Here is a 15,028-nt window from a genome sequence, read left to right as displayed (position 1 = left end):
CCAGAAGGTTTGCCTAGGGGGTGGCTGCACTGGCGGCTGCCGAAGCGGCGTAAGCCTTTTGCCAGCTGTCGAGTTTCACCTCGTTGCGGGGTTACGGTGGAGCGGTTTGGGATGGGGGGAGCAGCTAGAGCTCGGGAGCAAAAAGGATGAGCGAGGCACCCTCTTCATCAGCAGTCTCCGCTCTCCTACCCCCGTCCACCCTCGCCTGCCGGCAGCACTAGCCCCGGCCAAGGCAGGGTCCCACAGCGGGGTGGGAAGGGGCAGCAGAGGCACCCGTCCAGCTGCCGGGGGCAGGCACGTCGCGACAGATCCCAGGCACGGGGGCAGCAGGGACGACCTGCGTGTGTGTGTGCGTGCAGGCATCCCTGCCCGTTAGGGGTGAGGTGCCAGGCAGGCGCATGACGAACACGGGATCCCGGGGCTACAGGCGGGCAGGTGGCCGTCGGTGCTGGCGTCTACAGCTGCGGTGGCAGCGGGGTTTTACGGTGTAGGGTATGTCTAGTGTGAAAAATCTGTCTTTGTCTCGAGATGAAACAAAGGTGCCAGGAGCCGTGTCCGTGGGATTGTTCTGGAAAATGAGTATTTGTTGTGATCCAACGAGTGACTGTGTTTCTGGGGTAGAGATCACCTCTGGCCGGGGCAGGCTTCAGCATCATCCAGAAAGGGAAGATTTCCACTTGTGGAAAATGGACAGCTTTTACACTGGTAGTCGATCAAAAGCCTTTCCTTTTTCTCCCTCTCTCTTTCCAAAATAAATAACCGCATTGAAATTGAAAGGGTATCTCTTTCCTTTTTTCCTGTATTAATTGATATACTGTAACAAAAAGTGGTCCCAGCTGCTCTCCCACAAACCAAATCTGTTGTATGTGTAAAGCTTATGGTATTAATGCATTGGGGGAAGAAACAGTAAGAGTTATACTGAAGAGGAAACTTTACGTATGGGCTGAGAGTGGGCGTAAGTCACCTAGAAATGGAGGTCTGCTAGGTAAGAGACCGGCAATTTCAGGTTCGGTCCCCTGTGAAATGCAGTCAGAGAGCTGACTCGATTACACAGCACACCTTTAAGAGGCGTGTGTAAAGGAATGTAAAGTACAGTATATGTTTCCCAGTTAACATGGTTTGCAAGCCCGGCGTTTGTGAAGCATTACCACGTTAAATTCTCAGCACTGGGTCTCTTGCTAAGTCAGCGTTAGGCTCAGTAACGTGCCACCTGCATTGGCCATCTCTGTTCAAAACTGAAGATGCTGCCTTCCCGCTGCTGAACCCGCCTGACTAAAGGGTATACGTGTCCGGGGGTCCAGAGGACATCTACGTGCTGCCATAATGGAGGGAGTAAGGCTTTGGGGTCCTTTTCTCAGCTGGAACCCACGCTGCGCACCTCCCACAGGAGTGCTGCAGATCCTTGGCTACAAGTCACGTTGGAGGCAGGATCATTCTCCTGCTCTCCCCTGCTTCCACCAAGAAGAAAAAATATTCGAGATTCATGGGGCCAGAAGGGGGAGCAAAAAATGTGTGTGCGTGTGTGTGTGTCTGTGTGTTTATATACATATATACATATGCATATACAAATATGCATACATATACAGGCACACACACATATATATACATACACACACACATAAAATGACTCCAGCACTTAGTGGATGGGACCACACTTGGGAGAGGGAGACCTATCCCCTGGTCCCCTGTTTCATGGATCACTACAGAGGGTTTGTCGGTGATTTTTTTTTTTTTCACGAAACAGATAACTGGGGGAAAAAAAAATCTGCAAACAGCACAGGCTTTTGGAGACCTTGGCTGGTTAAAAGATGAGCAGCTAAAGGGTTAGGGATTTTGCGACTGCACGTCTGGGCTGGGATGCCTAACTTGTGCGTAAGTCCCTCCTCAGGCTGGAAGCCCGTTTGCGGAGCTGGGGCCCTCGGTTCGCTCCAGAGCCAGTGAAGTCATTCTGTTGACTCCAGTGAGCTTTGGATCAAATCCGTAAGCATGCTGGAGATGTATTGTCCTGCGGGTGTATTGTGTAAAGAGAAACATAAATAATGAATAAAACGGAGAATGTGAAAAGACAGGTGTTACCAGGCGTGATTGGCCAGATGAGGCGAGTGCTGGAGCTGTTTCTCAACGGTTAGCAATACAAGAAACTCGGACTGTGAGCACTGACTGCCTTTAAAAGGAAAAGATGCTTCTTATCAATAGCCGTTGAGTTGTTATTGAGGTTTCCTATAAACAAAAGCTCCAGAGTTTGAATGCATGTGATGCCATTTACTGCCACGTGTTATTTGTAATGTACACATTACAAGATGATGTGCAAAACACTACCCCAGGGTGGCTTTTGCCTGTCTGTCTGGGAAATGCCTGGTACCTTTGAGCCGTGGGATTATTAAACACAGGCAAAACCTTCTAGCTGGTTACAAAGAGCAGAAGACTAACACGAAGTTGCAAACACAGCTTTTAAGGATCCTCTCTTCAGACAGAAGAAATCAAGGGTGGCATGGGGCAGTGGATTTTTCTTTTTTTCTTTTTCTAGCTTTCAGGATCTGTCAGTGGAAAAGCATACATTAATATATGTACTCAGTTTTCAGCTTTGCGCTTGCACCATACCCCATGTACGAACCTTATTAAAGCGTCATAAATGGCTCTTCCAACGTAGCTGATCACCTTGTAGGTGGTGATGCTTTGTAGGACCTCAGCACAGCTGCGGGCAAGATCTCCCCGACACGCAGGTTCCTGCAACAAGTGGGAGCGCCAGCTGTTGTAGCTTTCTCCTCCTTTATGTTGTGGCTCCCTGGTATGTTGCGGAGTGGTGAGTTTATTAGAGACTGTGTAGTAGTAGAGAAGAGAGCGTCGGAGTTAGTCATGAGCACGCGTTACACAGTGAGTAAGTTGGACAGCGCGTGCTTTGAGTCTGTCGTATGGGCCTATGTCTTACACTCGGGTCTGAAGTTTGGTTGAAATGTCTTTCTTATTTATCTGTTTCTTTGGAATCGGTTCTATAAGTTGACAATGTATTTTCAGGACATGAATTCTTTATATTGCAAGGAAAACGAAGAAGGAAGGAAGCATATCGAAGGGCAGGTTGGAAGGGGATATAGCTGGTGGAGTATAAATTTCAGGCACTAGACATCGCTGTGAATGGTATCTGGGGATTGTTAATACCCTTACAATACACAGTGTTGTGGGTTTGTTCAAAACTTAGAAAAGGCAACAGATGGGGACTGCCTGCACGGAGGCTGTATTATTAGCTTGTGGTTCTGGTGGCAAATAAATGCAGCTTTCAAAGATTTTCACGTAGGCCAGGATACCGCAATATTGTACTTTGGCCTGATAACATCTTAATTGTGTCACAAAAGAAATAAGAGGAGAACCAGCTCATCTCTGCAATTTCGTGGTACTTGGTATAATGTATGCTTTCTGACTGACAACTTAATGGCTTCATTTCGTTTTTTAGAGCCTGGTGTTTGAGCTGCGGAGGGACTGGCTTGGCAGTGGGCTGTCGCGCTTGGCGACTTTTGACTTTGACGTAGGGAACATTGAAGTGATGCAGCCGGGTGGGGAAAATAACTGTGTGTGTCTTGCAGTGATGGGCTCCCCCTTTGGACCCACAACCTAACGTACGTGGGACCGTGCTCAGCTCTGGGCACTTCTAGTCCAACATTCGGCTTCCTTCCTGAGCTGTTCAAGAAAAAGCAAGAGCATGGGAACTGTAGAAGGAGACACAGGTACCATCATATCTGCGTAGACAAGTACATTTTTGAAGTAAAGAATGTAAAGAAGCCCAGGTGAGAGAAGCAGCATCGTGTTGAAAATTCAGCCAAGAAAGCGTCATTTTAAATGACAATATTTACATTTGAACCAGGAATGTGGTGGTCGTGTGTTTTCATCCAATTCTGTTCTTTTATTGCGGTTCTTTATTCTGTTTGAGAATTAAGGCCAGATATGGGGAAGGATTTAGGTGTGTGAATTGGACCTTAGGTTGCATCCTCTGAGTGCCTGCCTAACCGGAAGGGTGGCAGAAGTCCCTGGCTTCTCGCTGTTCTCGCCCAAGCCAGCCGGCAGCTGCTCCTGCCTTGAGAGAGGGCAGCCACTCGGCACGCTCTCGGGGACACCGTTGCGAAGACCCTCTATGTCGCGAAGCCGGCAGGCATTCTCCGGCCCAGCCGCTGTCACTCACGTGCCATCGTCACGCGCAAACGCAGCCGAGGAGAAGCCCCTGCTTCTCCTGGCGGCTCCTTGGTTAAGGCCTCTCCCGAGGTAACGGGAGGTTTGCCTACGAGACCTTCTCCAGTCTGGCAGGGGGGTATACACCTGCATCTCCGACATCTCAGGAGGCTTCTCCTGCCAGATGGCTGCTGGTTTTGCCGAGGTGTCCTTCCCTTTGGCAACAGGACTCCTCCTCCTTCTGCAGGGGTGAGATTTCATTTGGTGGAGGAGGAAGAACCGGGGTGTCTAATTCCTGCTGTCTGATGTGTTTTCCCAGGTGGCTGTCTACAGCCAAATGAATAAATGGTTCTTGGACCGGCAACTAGACCCCAGGTTTCCCTTCTCCTGGGTTGACTGCCCTAATCACTGAGCTTCCTCTTTTTTATTTTGCCTAGTAAATCATTAATTCTCTTTGCTCGGTGGCACGCCTTGGAAAGGAAGTGTGGAGAGCCGCTGTGCCCCGCGACGGTTCGTAGCCCCCTCATGAAGGCGAGGGATGGCAGATGCGTCCGCCTCCGGGACAGTGCTAGAGGTCGTGGGTGTCGGTGTGACGCAGGGGCCTTCCCGTGCTCATGTGCGGGGCACCGACCCAGGTCTCATCCCTTTCGGGCTCTGGCGCTGCTCTCCCAGCAGCTCAGCCAGGCGCCTGCCTGCGCAGCGCCTCGCTTCTCTTGCAAGGCCCGAGCAAAACCCTCTCGCTCGTCCGGCACGGGACAGTGCCTTGCTCGGAGCCGGATGCCCCGCGCTGGAGCAGAGGCGCTTTGAGTTTTTTTTGCCGGCGACATGCGGCCTTGTAACGACTCAATCCCCAGTGGGGCTAACCCCAAGTCACTGTTTGACTAGTAAAAGGAAACTATCTGAAATCCACTCAGTTAAATAAATGAATTGGCAGTTTCAAGTGTTACACCTTCTAGGTCCTTTGCCAGTTTTTGTGGCTTTGTGGGTTTATAATCAAATTCTCAAAATATTATCAAAATATTTTTCTTTTTGCTGTTGCTGAAGAGCAAGAAATTCATTCTGCGGAGGATCTGTGCTGAAGTAAGGAGTAGAAGCGCTAGGGCAGATTGTGGTTCTCTAGTCCCTTTCATTTATAATAGCATCATCCATAACTTGCAACAACGTTAGGTTGCGTATTTTCTCAGAAGTCTCGTCTTTTTTTTGTCTTTTTTTTTCTTTCTTTTTTTTTTTAATATATGTATTGACCATGACCTTTAAAATTTCAGAGCCAGGGGTCTGCGTTATGGAGGTGATGTCATTTGCCTTGATCTTACAAAGAACCATAAAGTTCAAAGAGCAATCCTATTAAAAGGTTTTACTTTACTTTCAATATTGAGAAAGAAGTTAGTTCTGTGCCCGCATTAACACAGGCTTCTCTCAAGTGGCTGCGTTAGTTCTGCTGGGCAGTAAGTAGCTTAGTTTTTCGAGTATGTAGCTTGAAATTCGGAGTCGGGAATCCACGAAGAAAATCCAGTTGAATTTTTCTGCCGAGGCAGAAGCGTTTCTCTGATGGTAAAGCACGGCTCTAGCAGGAGAATCACAAGACCTGTGCAATGATGTGTGAAATTGCACGTGGAGCAGAAGCATTTTCTCAGCGGGCAGATACCAGGGCCTGGGCTTCCTGAGGCAGCACAGGAACTTTGTACTGCATCGCCAGCAAACATTAAGCCCTTGTGCCTGATACAGGCATCCTTGACGAGAGGATCATCTTCCAGTGGGTTGGACCTGGGATAGTGGAGGGAGGCGGGTGTAGAAATGGGAGCAGCACGCGGGTGCCGCTCCGAAACCTCCGCTGTGGCTTTGGTCTCCCGTGGTGGTTTGTGCCTGGCGCAGCGACGAGCCAGCCTCGCGCTCCGCCATCGCCACCGAGGGATGCCGGGCCCGGGGCTTGGGGCAGGACAGGCTCAAGTGGTGGCTTTCCGTACGCCGCTCTGCTCGCTAACGCGAGCTGCCAGCAATCTTGCCGCGTCCTTGCTTTCCCTCTCGCTCCGCAGCCGCCTGGCCGGGCTGGCCCGCGCTGTTTGAGCACCGCGGTCCTACCCCGGGGGCAGCGGGCGCTCGCTGCTGGCCGGGGCTCTGGGTGGCTGCCCGCTGGGTCAGCAGCCTCGGCGGTTGAGCAGCCGTGGCTAAAAACCAGCACCGTAGGTCTGATGAAACAACAACTCTCCTGTGGCAAAGCGAATTTTTATTTTTTGGCTATTGCTTTTCCATCGCGTTTAGCGGTTGGGGTTACGGTGAAGGGTGCGGCCGGGCAGGGGTGAGCGCACAGCCCTGCACCCCGCAGCCTGCTGGCGCTCCCGGGGCCCGCACGCTTGTATTCGGCGGGCGTCTGGTTCTTTGCCTGATTTGTCTTTCCGCTGCATGGAGGGCTGGCGGTCCTCGGCTTTCCGCAGGCCTTTCTGACCGTCCCTTTCCATCACCGCTGCTGGCGCTGGGCCTCGGGCATCGGACGCGGTCCTGGGTGACGCTGCCCGGCCGCCGGCCGCGGCGTGCGCTGGGCCCGGCCCTTCCCACCCCCCTCCCTGGCCTGTGTCATTTTCCTTCACGCCCTCGGGAGGGTGAGCCCAGCCCTCTTTGGTTTGTTGGGGTTTTTTAAATAATTTATTTATGAGCACCTCGTGGCTGCTCCCGTACCTCCTGGCTTAGTAATAATAATAACACTTGTTACTCAGTGGCAGCAAAATACTGATTATTTCTGCGGGCAGTACTGGCCTGTTTTATTTTCCATTTCATGTATAATAATAGGACGGATGAAGGTGTGCGGTACCATAAATCTTCTCTTCCCCAGCCGGATAACATCCAGGCCTTCTTGGCAAACACGAATGCCGATGACAGATTGGAGGGATTTTTATTTTACTCTGGCTTTCGGTCTCATTAACAATCTGATGGCTTTTTTTTTTTTGCCTTTTTTTTTTTTTTTGGCTCCTGAAAGACTATGAAACTGGATAACTTTTCCAAATGCATCTAAAAGACTAGAATTTATTTTCTGTTAATTTATCCTAATGTTAGTTTGCTGTCATAATTATTGTGTATCGATGGAGTTTGCTAAATCCCCCTTGTTGGAAAGTTCCTTGCGGGTTTCTGGATTTTACAGTTAATGAGTAAGAAAACAAATCTGATTTTAGAAAGAGTTGCCATTGACTTCAATAGGAACAGGAAGAGGCACTTAATTGGACAATTGTAGTTATGTTTACTTTGTATATGCGGCAAGAAAAATAAGATCAAATGAAAAAGCCACAGGTTTTCAACTAATAGAGAAAAACAGCCTTTTCTGCAACGCATGGTTAACCTTTGGGAGCTGTTTTCATGGGAGAGCTGTGAGTGGAAATACTAAGTTGCGTTCAGGAAAGGTTTAGGTATTTATAAGGGTAAGGAAAACATCTATACTTACGTTCAAATAACATTGCTTGGAAGGGCAGTCATACACCTTGGGGTAAATGTAACATCAGCTGCTGAAACAAGATCACCAGGTGCTGAGGGTAGACCTTTCTCGGGGGAGTGCTATCTCGAAATTATCATCATCTATTACATTGCTTCTCCCCCAGAGCACCTGGTGCTGGTCGGTGACTGGGGATACTGGGATGGATGCACTGCTGGTCTCATCCATCCAGGGGAAAACTTCTTCTGCATGTGCTTTCTAAAGGTAATTGTAAAGGCGCTTGTTGTGTTGCTAAGAGCACCCGCATCACTGAATTTACTCCTGCACTAACTGAGGATCTGTTTTGAATTGCCACATTTAGAGTCAGTTAAAAGAAATAGTCAGCATCCTTCAGTGCACGCATCATTTTATTGCTATTTTATTTTACTGAAGCATAAAAAGGATGACTCCATTTAGTTGATTGAAAAGGCAACTCAGTGGGTTTCGGGGTACTACGGTGAGTAATTTATGTACATGGGCCAGGTACTATCAAAAAGAAAAGGCCCCATTAGTGATTGAAAGAGGCTGTTGCGCAGTTGTTCGAGAAAGCAACTGAGAGTCAAAACTTAACTTCCTCTTCTTGGCTCTAGTACTGAGTACACGATAGGATATGGGGCAAATCATTAATATCTCTCTTTTTCAGTTAACCCAGCTATGAAATCGGTATTCTTGCTAGCTATACAGCACACCAGGTCTGGGAAATGTATTGTTGCCCACCATGCTATCATGAGTTGGGCTGCTGTTTTTCAATTAAAAAAAAGAAGTCATACAAGGCACAATACTGAACAAAATGTCTGTTGTGGTAATTTGGGGCTTAGAATAAAATTCAAATCTGTAGCGTTACATTTTGTCATTGCTGGAGCTCGCTAGCCTGGGAAAGAGCAAAGTGAGTCAGATTGTGAAACTACCTGGGGGTGAGATTTGAGTGGAGAGAGGAGGTAGAAGAAAGAAAGAAAAAGTTAAATGGAAATTAGGCTTAAACTTTTCCAGCTCCACTGTTCGGATGCGTTTAGCAATGCTTGTGATGGAAACAGATTAAACAGATCAGTTTCAGGCATTGATTTCTAGTTTTTATTTCGGAAAAGGGTGAGCAGTGTGAGAAATGGCAAACGACAATGTTAATGTTTTCCTTTATGTGTTTCAAGAAGGATATTGTCCTTCCTTTTCCATTCCCACCATATGTAAAAGCTGTCTGTGGCACTTCGGGGGAAGGAGCAATAAGCTATATTACATGCACCTGTAAGAAGTATCTTCATGCACACGTATTCTTTTGCTTCCATTCACAAGCTGAAGCTTAAGTGTTCAGATACAGGCAGAAAAAAAAAACTAAGTAGTAATCAAGCCTTTGGGCTTGACCATGAGGTTGAAGTTAGTTTTAACTATCTCGCTGAACTGAGGCTTAGGAGGCAAAATTCCTGTCACGTGCTCTGGAGAGACTTGCGTGAGTCAGTCAGGATAGGACCTTGGACGGGAGGCCAGAGAAATGCCTCCCTCTGCGGTACGGGACAGTCCTGTGGCCTGTCCTTGCGATGGAATAACTATTGCCAGCTTTGTCTCTAAAGGAAAGAACTCCTTTCTTAAGAATATTCATCACATGTTCAGACTGTGTATTATAAAATGTAGTAGAGGACCCTATTTCTAATCGTTTTTCTAGAGAAAAAAGACCTAAAAATAATTCAAAGACAAATTCAAATACAGTAGTAAATGAGTTGGCATTTCCATTGGCAGAATCAGATGATCAGTGTTGTAGATTAGTAAAATCTGTTGAACTTCTCAAGAACGTACGCACAGCTCAAGTAAAAAATGACATTAAAAAAGCTGAAGTAAAAACTCCCTCGTTCATAACAGAAGGAAATCCTACATCGTGCTCCAAGTGTCTGCAAATTTTAGTTCAGGTTACACATATCCAAAAACCCTCTCCTGAAGTCATCTGGCAAATCACAGTAAATCACGCTGTCTAAATATCTAATCCCCAGTCTGCTGCTGGATGCAAAAGGTCCCGAATATAACCGAGAAGAGGCCTAATGCCCGTGTTATTTTCAGGTTCCAGCTTGACCCGGTCCTTTCTCCATTGCCCAGATCTGCAATAAATAGCAGCGCTGCCGTGAAGCCTGGGCGAGGGAAAGGCTTTCCTCCTTGCGGGGCTGGAGCGCGGCGGCAGGGCGCACCGGCAAGGGACGAAATACAACCGGTGGCTTGAAATGTCAGGTGGCAATCAAGGCTGCAAGTAAATGAGCCGGCCTGGAGTCTGTTCAGGCTTCTGCAGTAGCTCATGGCTGTCTGCAAAAAATTCCTGCAGTAGAAAATTCGCCTATTTGGCTCTGGACTGAATGTGTGAAATCCTTGCCCGGTTGGAGTCAATAGCTATTTTTTTTCCAGTACGGACGCTAAAACCGGCGGTATCCAGCCTCATATAGCAGTGAGCGTGTGGGCAGACCCAAAAAGGGGTCTATAAAGTGTCGTGCAAAGCCTTGCTTGTAGTGGATGGTTGGGCACGTCTGTGCAGCGGTGGAAAACTGGAGCGAGGCTGCCCTGGGTTTTGCCTTGAGAGTGCTCCTCAGCTTCCCTCGGCGTCCTCGCTGCAAGGGGAACCGGGCCCGGGATGCTACAACCTTCCCTCTGATGGTGCCTGCCTGGGCTGGGGTGGTGGTGTCCCACTAGGACCACGGTGGCTTTCTGGAAATTGGCCCTGTTCAACTTCGGCCAGTAAAGCCGTGCCTCAGCCCCAGGGGCGAGCTGGTGAGCCTCCCCGGTGCTTTAGGACTGCGAGAGGGGGAGCTCCCCCCACTCTGCTTTCCAGCCTGGGTGGCACAAGCGGTGGGGAAACCTGTCAAGGCGTCTCTTCGTACCTTTTCTCATATCTGTTAAGGTTGTTTGTTTCACAAGGGAAGAGTGTATTTATTTTTCAAGCGGTTGGAATTTCTTGCCTTTTTTTTATTACTTTATTTTGTTTTCCCCAACCCAGCGAGAAGGCTGTTTGGGGCATGGTAGCACATCCCGCAGGCTGGGACTTGGGTGGCAGTTTAATGGCAGCACTGGCACGCTGTTAGGCTGTGTGAACCGGCTTAGGGTTTGTTTTAGAAAACTTGCTCTCTTTTTTTTTTCCCTCTCTGCTCCCTTCTCTCCCCCCTGCAGACACAAATACATCATTCTCACAAACGAAACTGTTTAATTTTAATAACTGGCCTAGAGCTAAAACTGACAGTGGGAGAGGAGCTGTTTGGTTTGCAGTTGCTGACAGCTGGAATAAACTACCTGTTCCCTTGGAAGGGATGGACAGCCAGCTTGTTTGGTTTTGAGGACACTTTGATGCCTAAAGAAACTCCTCTCAACAAAAAAAAAAAGAGACTGGAACTGTGGCAGCTTGGTGTTACTGACTGCTCTTTATATGTAAGTCTCTAAGCACGATGGAGAAACACCGTGTGCAGACGCCCCTCGTCTCTGTAGTTCAGATCCTCCTGTTGAGAGCAACTCCTCATCGTGAAAGGTCACTGTCACCAGCACCTTGGGAGAGACTCGGGGTCCCGCTAAAATAAGTTTCCTGTGATCGAGGTCCCTACCAGGCTGGTTTGACAAGAGCTCTTTGGTATAGCTAAATGGCCCAGGTTCTCAAAACCCTGCCTTAAAGCGACGAAGACTGGGTGATTAGTTAGATATTAAATAATTTTGCAATGACTAGTTTTACCTCTGGCTCTGTAAGAAAGTCAGCCTTCTTATTTTGCCAGTTCTCAGAAGAAAATGGCAGCACTCCCATTTCCTCTCCTCCTCCCTCAGGGCCTGCCACCCTTTTTATTTTTATTTTTTTTCCTCCCAGGGCCATTAGACAACATGCAAATTATTGTTAATAGGGCCAGAACAATACTGCGTTCCCAGTGGGATCGTTAGGGTCAAAGCCATCGCGTGCCAGCCCTCAGTGTGATACTAATTTTGGCCATGTCGGCCCCAAGGTCTGGAGGTCAGGCGGAAGGGGGCCACGAAGCACAGACAGGAGCAGGACCTGTCCCTGCAGCCCCCCTGCCCCACAGCGGGCTCTGGCCGGGCTGTGCCAGGGGGCTCTCCCCCCAGCAAGGCTGGTGCGCTACAAGGCACCGGCTCCTTGCTCCACCTCTCCTGCAACCTCATCAGAGGTCCCTCAGAGGAGACAAGTCCTCTCCAGGGCAGAGACCTTGCAGACCGCTTCCCTCCCTCCCTTCCCCCGCTGCTCCACAGAGGCATCTTTGCGCTTGAGAAATACGAAAGCACCGCGTGGCTCATTTTGATGTGAGCTCCCACTTGAAATACGGGGATGCCCAGTAGCAAAAGGGTGGCCGTGGGGCTGGGCTTGCCAAAGGGCAGCTGGCAGCCCTCATCCACCCCGAGCTTTGGTGCGGAGTCTGCAGAGGACAGGGACAGGTTGGGGGAGCTGTGGAGAGGATGCTCTACCCTTCCTCTGCCCCAGACCCTTCTTCCTGGGAACCCTGAGAGTCCTCCCACGGAGTGACATGAGGGCAATGGATGTTTTGGCATTAGCTCTATAAACTACATGGACTGTCTGCCACAGCTCAAGGAAAAAGAGGGATTGCCTTCAGACCTTGGCCTTGGACTAGTTTCTGTCTCTGCCTTTGCTTCAAAATCATGGGATTTTGTCAACGGGGTTGTTGGGAGGGGGCTTAGGGCATTTGCAAGACTCCTTTTGTAACACCTTTTACAGGTAGGTGGCTGTAACAATATTTAGTTTAAAAGCTATTATTATAGTTAAATTATATTTAAAAGTGAATATAGGGGAGGAGAGAGAAATGTACCTCCGACATCACTGACTGAAATAAGAGTACACTGGATGTCTCTGTCAAGACTGGGGTTGTGAGTTCCCTCTTTCTCCTACAAGACTTGCTGAGGGGCGGTTACCCCTGCCGCAAGGCAGGGGCTGAAATCCCTGCCTTGGTTGCACTTCTGGAAATGGCAAGTCCCTGACGTCATTTCTTCACTCCAGGTTTTGGTGGATGAACAAAAGGAACTCTTTGGATTTTATGAAGTATTTCAAGTGGTGGTTTGGGTCTTTTTCTTTTTTTTTTCCCCCTCTTTTTGACCTTGCCAGGGATTCTGCTAGCTCCCCAATGCTGCAAACCCAGATGTACTTACCTTTAAGAGGTGGGAGCAGCCTCGCTGAAGTCCCTGGCTTCCAGGGAAGCAGGATGAGGGGGCTGAAGCAGAAAGTGAAACTCTCTGAAACCAAAAATGCAACGGAGCAGCCTTCTTTCATTTTCCCAACTGAGCATAATGCAAAAAGTAAACAGTTGGCACAAATGACTAATGCAGGTTTGCCAGGGGGCTGATCAAAAAAACATGCCGAATTCAGCAGTATGTTTTGCACGAAGTTCAACAGGGTTTTGCGTCAGACCCGTAGCAAGGTAGGCAAGAATATTTTTTGAAAGAAAAATGTCATTTAAAAAAATGTGGAAAATTCTCCTGTTCTACCTCCTACATGTTTCTATTGTCAAACAGTCACTGATCTTATTTTAGACTTGACCTTCATGTTCTTTCCACAGCATGCAGGCTGAATGACATGTTATTCAAGTTCTCAGACAATATTATGATATATCTGCTTTTATATTTAGCTGTAACTTTTATTCTCCTTATAAACAAACCCACCTAATGCAACCACCACCTATCCAGGGAAAGTATTTCCATTCCCCTCGGTTTAATTTGGACAAATTTGGCATGAAAACATTCAATAGTTCCATAATAACCTTTGCAACAGGATGCCTGCTGTGCTGACATGCAGGTCTAGAGCGACTTGTACCATGTGCCAGGAAATTGCATTCTTAAGAAAAATCTAGACATAAATTCTGAACAATCAACACTTAAATTTTGAAAAGTCTGGCAGCAAGCTGTTATCTGCCTCATGGGTTTTCGCTTTAATAGCTTTTTACTTTCTGAGCTCTACCTCTCTGTCCTTTATGCAGGCTGTACGCCTCTGGCCCGAGTCAGCTGAGCTCTGTAACGTGGAGAGAGGGGGCAATTAGTTGTTTCTCTCTCGTTGTTGTTGTGTGCCTGTGTGCTCCAGCACTGCACCTTGACACAGCGGGGAGGTGATTTCTTACCAGAAGAAAGCAGAGCTTAGCTGGAAGTTACACGACCAGGCGTTTAGCTCTCGGTGGGCACGCATGCAACAGGAGCTTGCTGGGTTGCGGTGCGGTTCAGCCTTGCCTCCCAGCCTGGAGGGCTGGAAAGGGGATGGGAAGAGACCAAGTACCACCAGACCCGACTGTCCTAGATCAGCCGGGGGTGTCCTTCACCCTGGGACAAGCCGGTTTGCTGAAATACGAGGGGAGCAAAGAGTAGACTGACTCCAGGGTGAGAAAAAGTTTTCCCCGCCTTGAGGTCTCTGAGCACGGCAATCTTGCTGCTCATCTCACTGGAAGCGGAGCAAGCAAACAGTATTGTGTGGATGCCCATCTTCCAGAACTGCCGCCAGCTTGGCTGGAAGGCTCCATGACTCTCAAATGTTCCCGAAACCTGCATAGCTCCTACTTAAGGGAGCAACAGCATGGCTGGAAGACCTTTATGCAACTCTCTGCCAAGATCCTCTAGATGTGCGTCGAATGTTACATCAGCAAAAGAAGGATGGTTGTAGACAGACACAACTGCGTCCGTGAGCTTTGCCACTAGGAGATTGCAAGAAAAACTAACAAAACACATGCGGCTCCTTGGGAAAGAAAAAACCCACTGGGTTTTGTGATGAGTTCAGTAAAGCAGCCAGCCAATTTAATCGGCAAAACATTAAATGGGATTCTAGGAGGAGGCGGGGATGGGGAAGGGATGTTCCATGGATATGAACGCGAAGCAAAATGAAGGGCTGCGAAACCGTGTGAACTGAACCCCATCAGGGAAGGCTTACTAAAACTTGAGCCAGGAAAAATTATAGAGCTCTATAAATAGCTAAATTGAAAATTGAATGCATTTGTGTATGTGTGGATGCACACATCTATCTATGAGGTCATGTGTGTAAATGAAGTACAGTAGTACTTCATGTGTTGGGTTTTTTTAAAGTAGTGGAAAATGTTTTAATGATTTTTTTTTTTTTTCCTAGAGACAGTACATTATGTTCTGTCCTTAGGGCCAAAAACACAAAGTGCCTATTTTCCTGAGGAATCCTACAGAAGGAGGAAGGGAAAGTATTATGCAGTGTAGCAAGGGTATAGTAGCCATTCCACAGTGATTACACATCCAAGCAAAGCCTGCACTAGAAAACTCAAAAATATATTAGAAGCGGAAAACAAGATGTGTGAAGTGTTTCCTATTCCCTCCCCACACTTAATGACAACCAAGCAAGCAGGGAGGCGGTCATGGAGTTTAAATTTAACCCCTTGTATTTGATAATAAGATTTCAGTGGCAGGCAGCAAGCATGTTATGTACACACTAGATTGAGGACT

General features: G+C 48.1%; 1 protein-coding gene across 2 annotated transcripts in view; it reads left to right on the top strand.

Moving 5' to 3' along the window:
• Positions 1-15,028, top strand: part of BCL2 (BCL2 apoptosis regulator) — a 96,926-nt gene that overhangs the window by 1,935 nt on the left and 79,963 nt on the right. Inside the window, exon 2 of one of the 2 annotated variants that reach the window (XM_075142543.1) lies at positions 529-776. The exons of the other annotated variant lie outside the window; for it this stretch is intronic. Within the exon in view, the coding sequence (XP_074998644.1) occupies positions 529-579 (51 nt within the window). The 3' untranslated portion in view covers positions 580-776. Of the gene's footprint in view, positions 1-528; positions 777-15,028 lie in introns of those variants that run through there. 2 annotated transcript variants of the gene reach the window in all.

This window comes from Calonectris borealis, chromosome 2, assembly GCF_964195595.1.
Source record: "Calonectris borealis chromosome 2, bCalBor7.hap1.2, whole genome shotgun sequence".
Classification (NCBI taxonomy): domain Eukaryota; kingdom Metazoa; phylum Chordata; class Aves; order Procellariiformes; family Procellariidae; genus Calonectris; species Calonectris borealis.
This window is presented reverse-complemented; position numbering and strand designations above follow the sequence as displayed.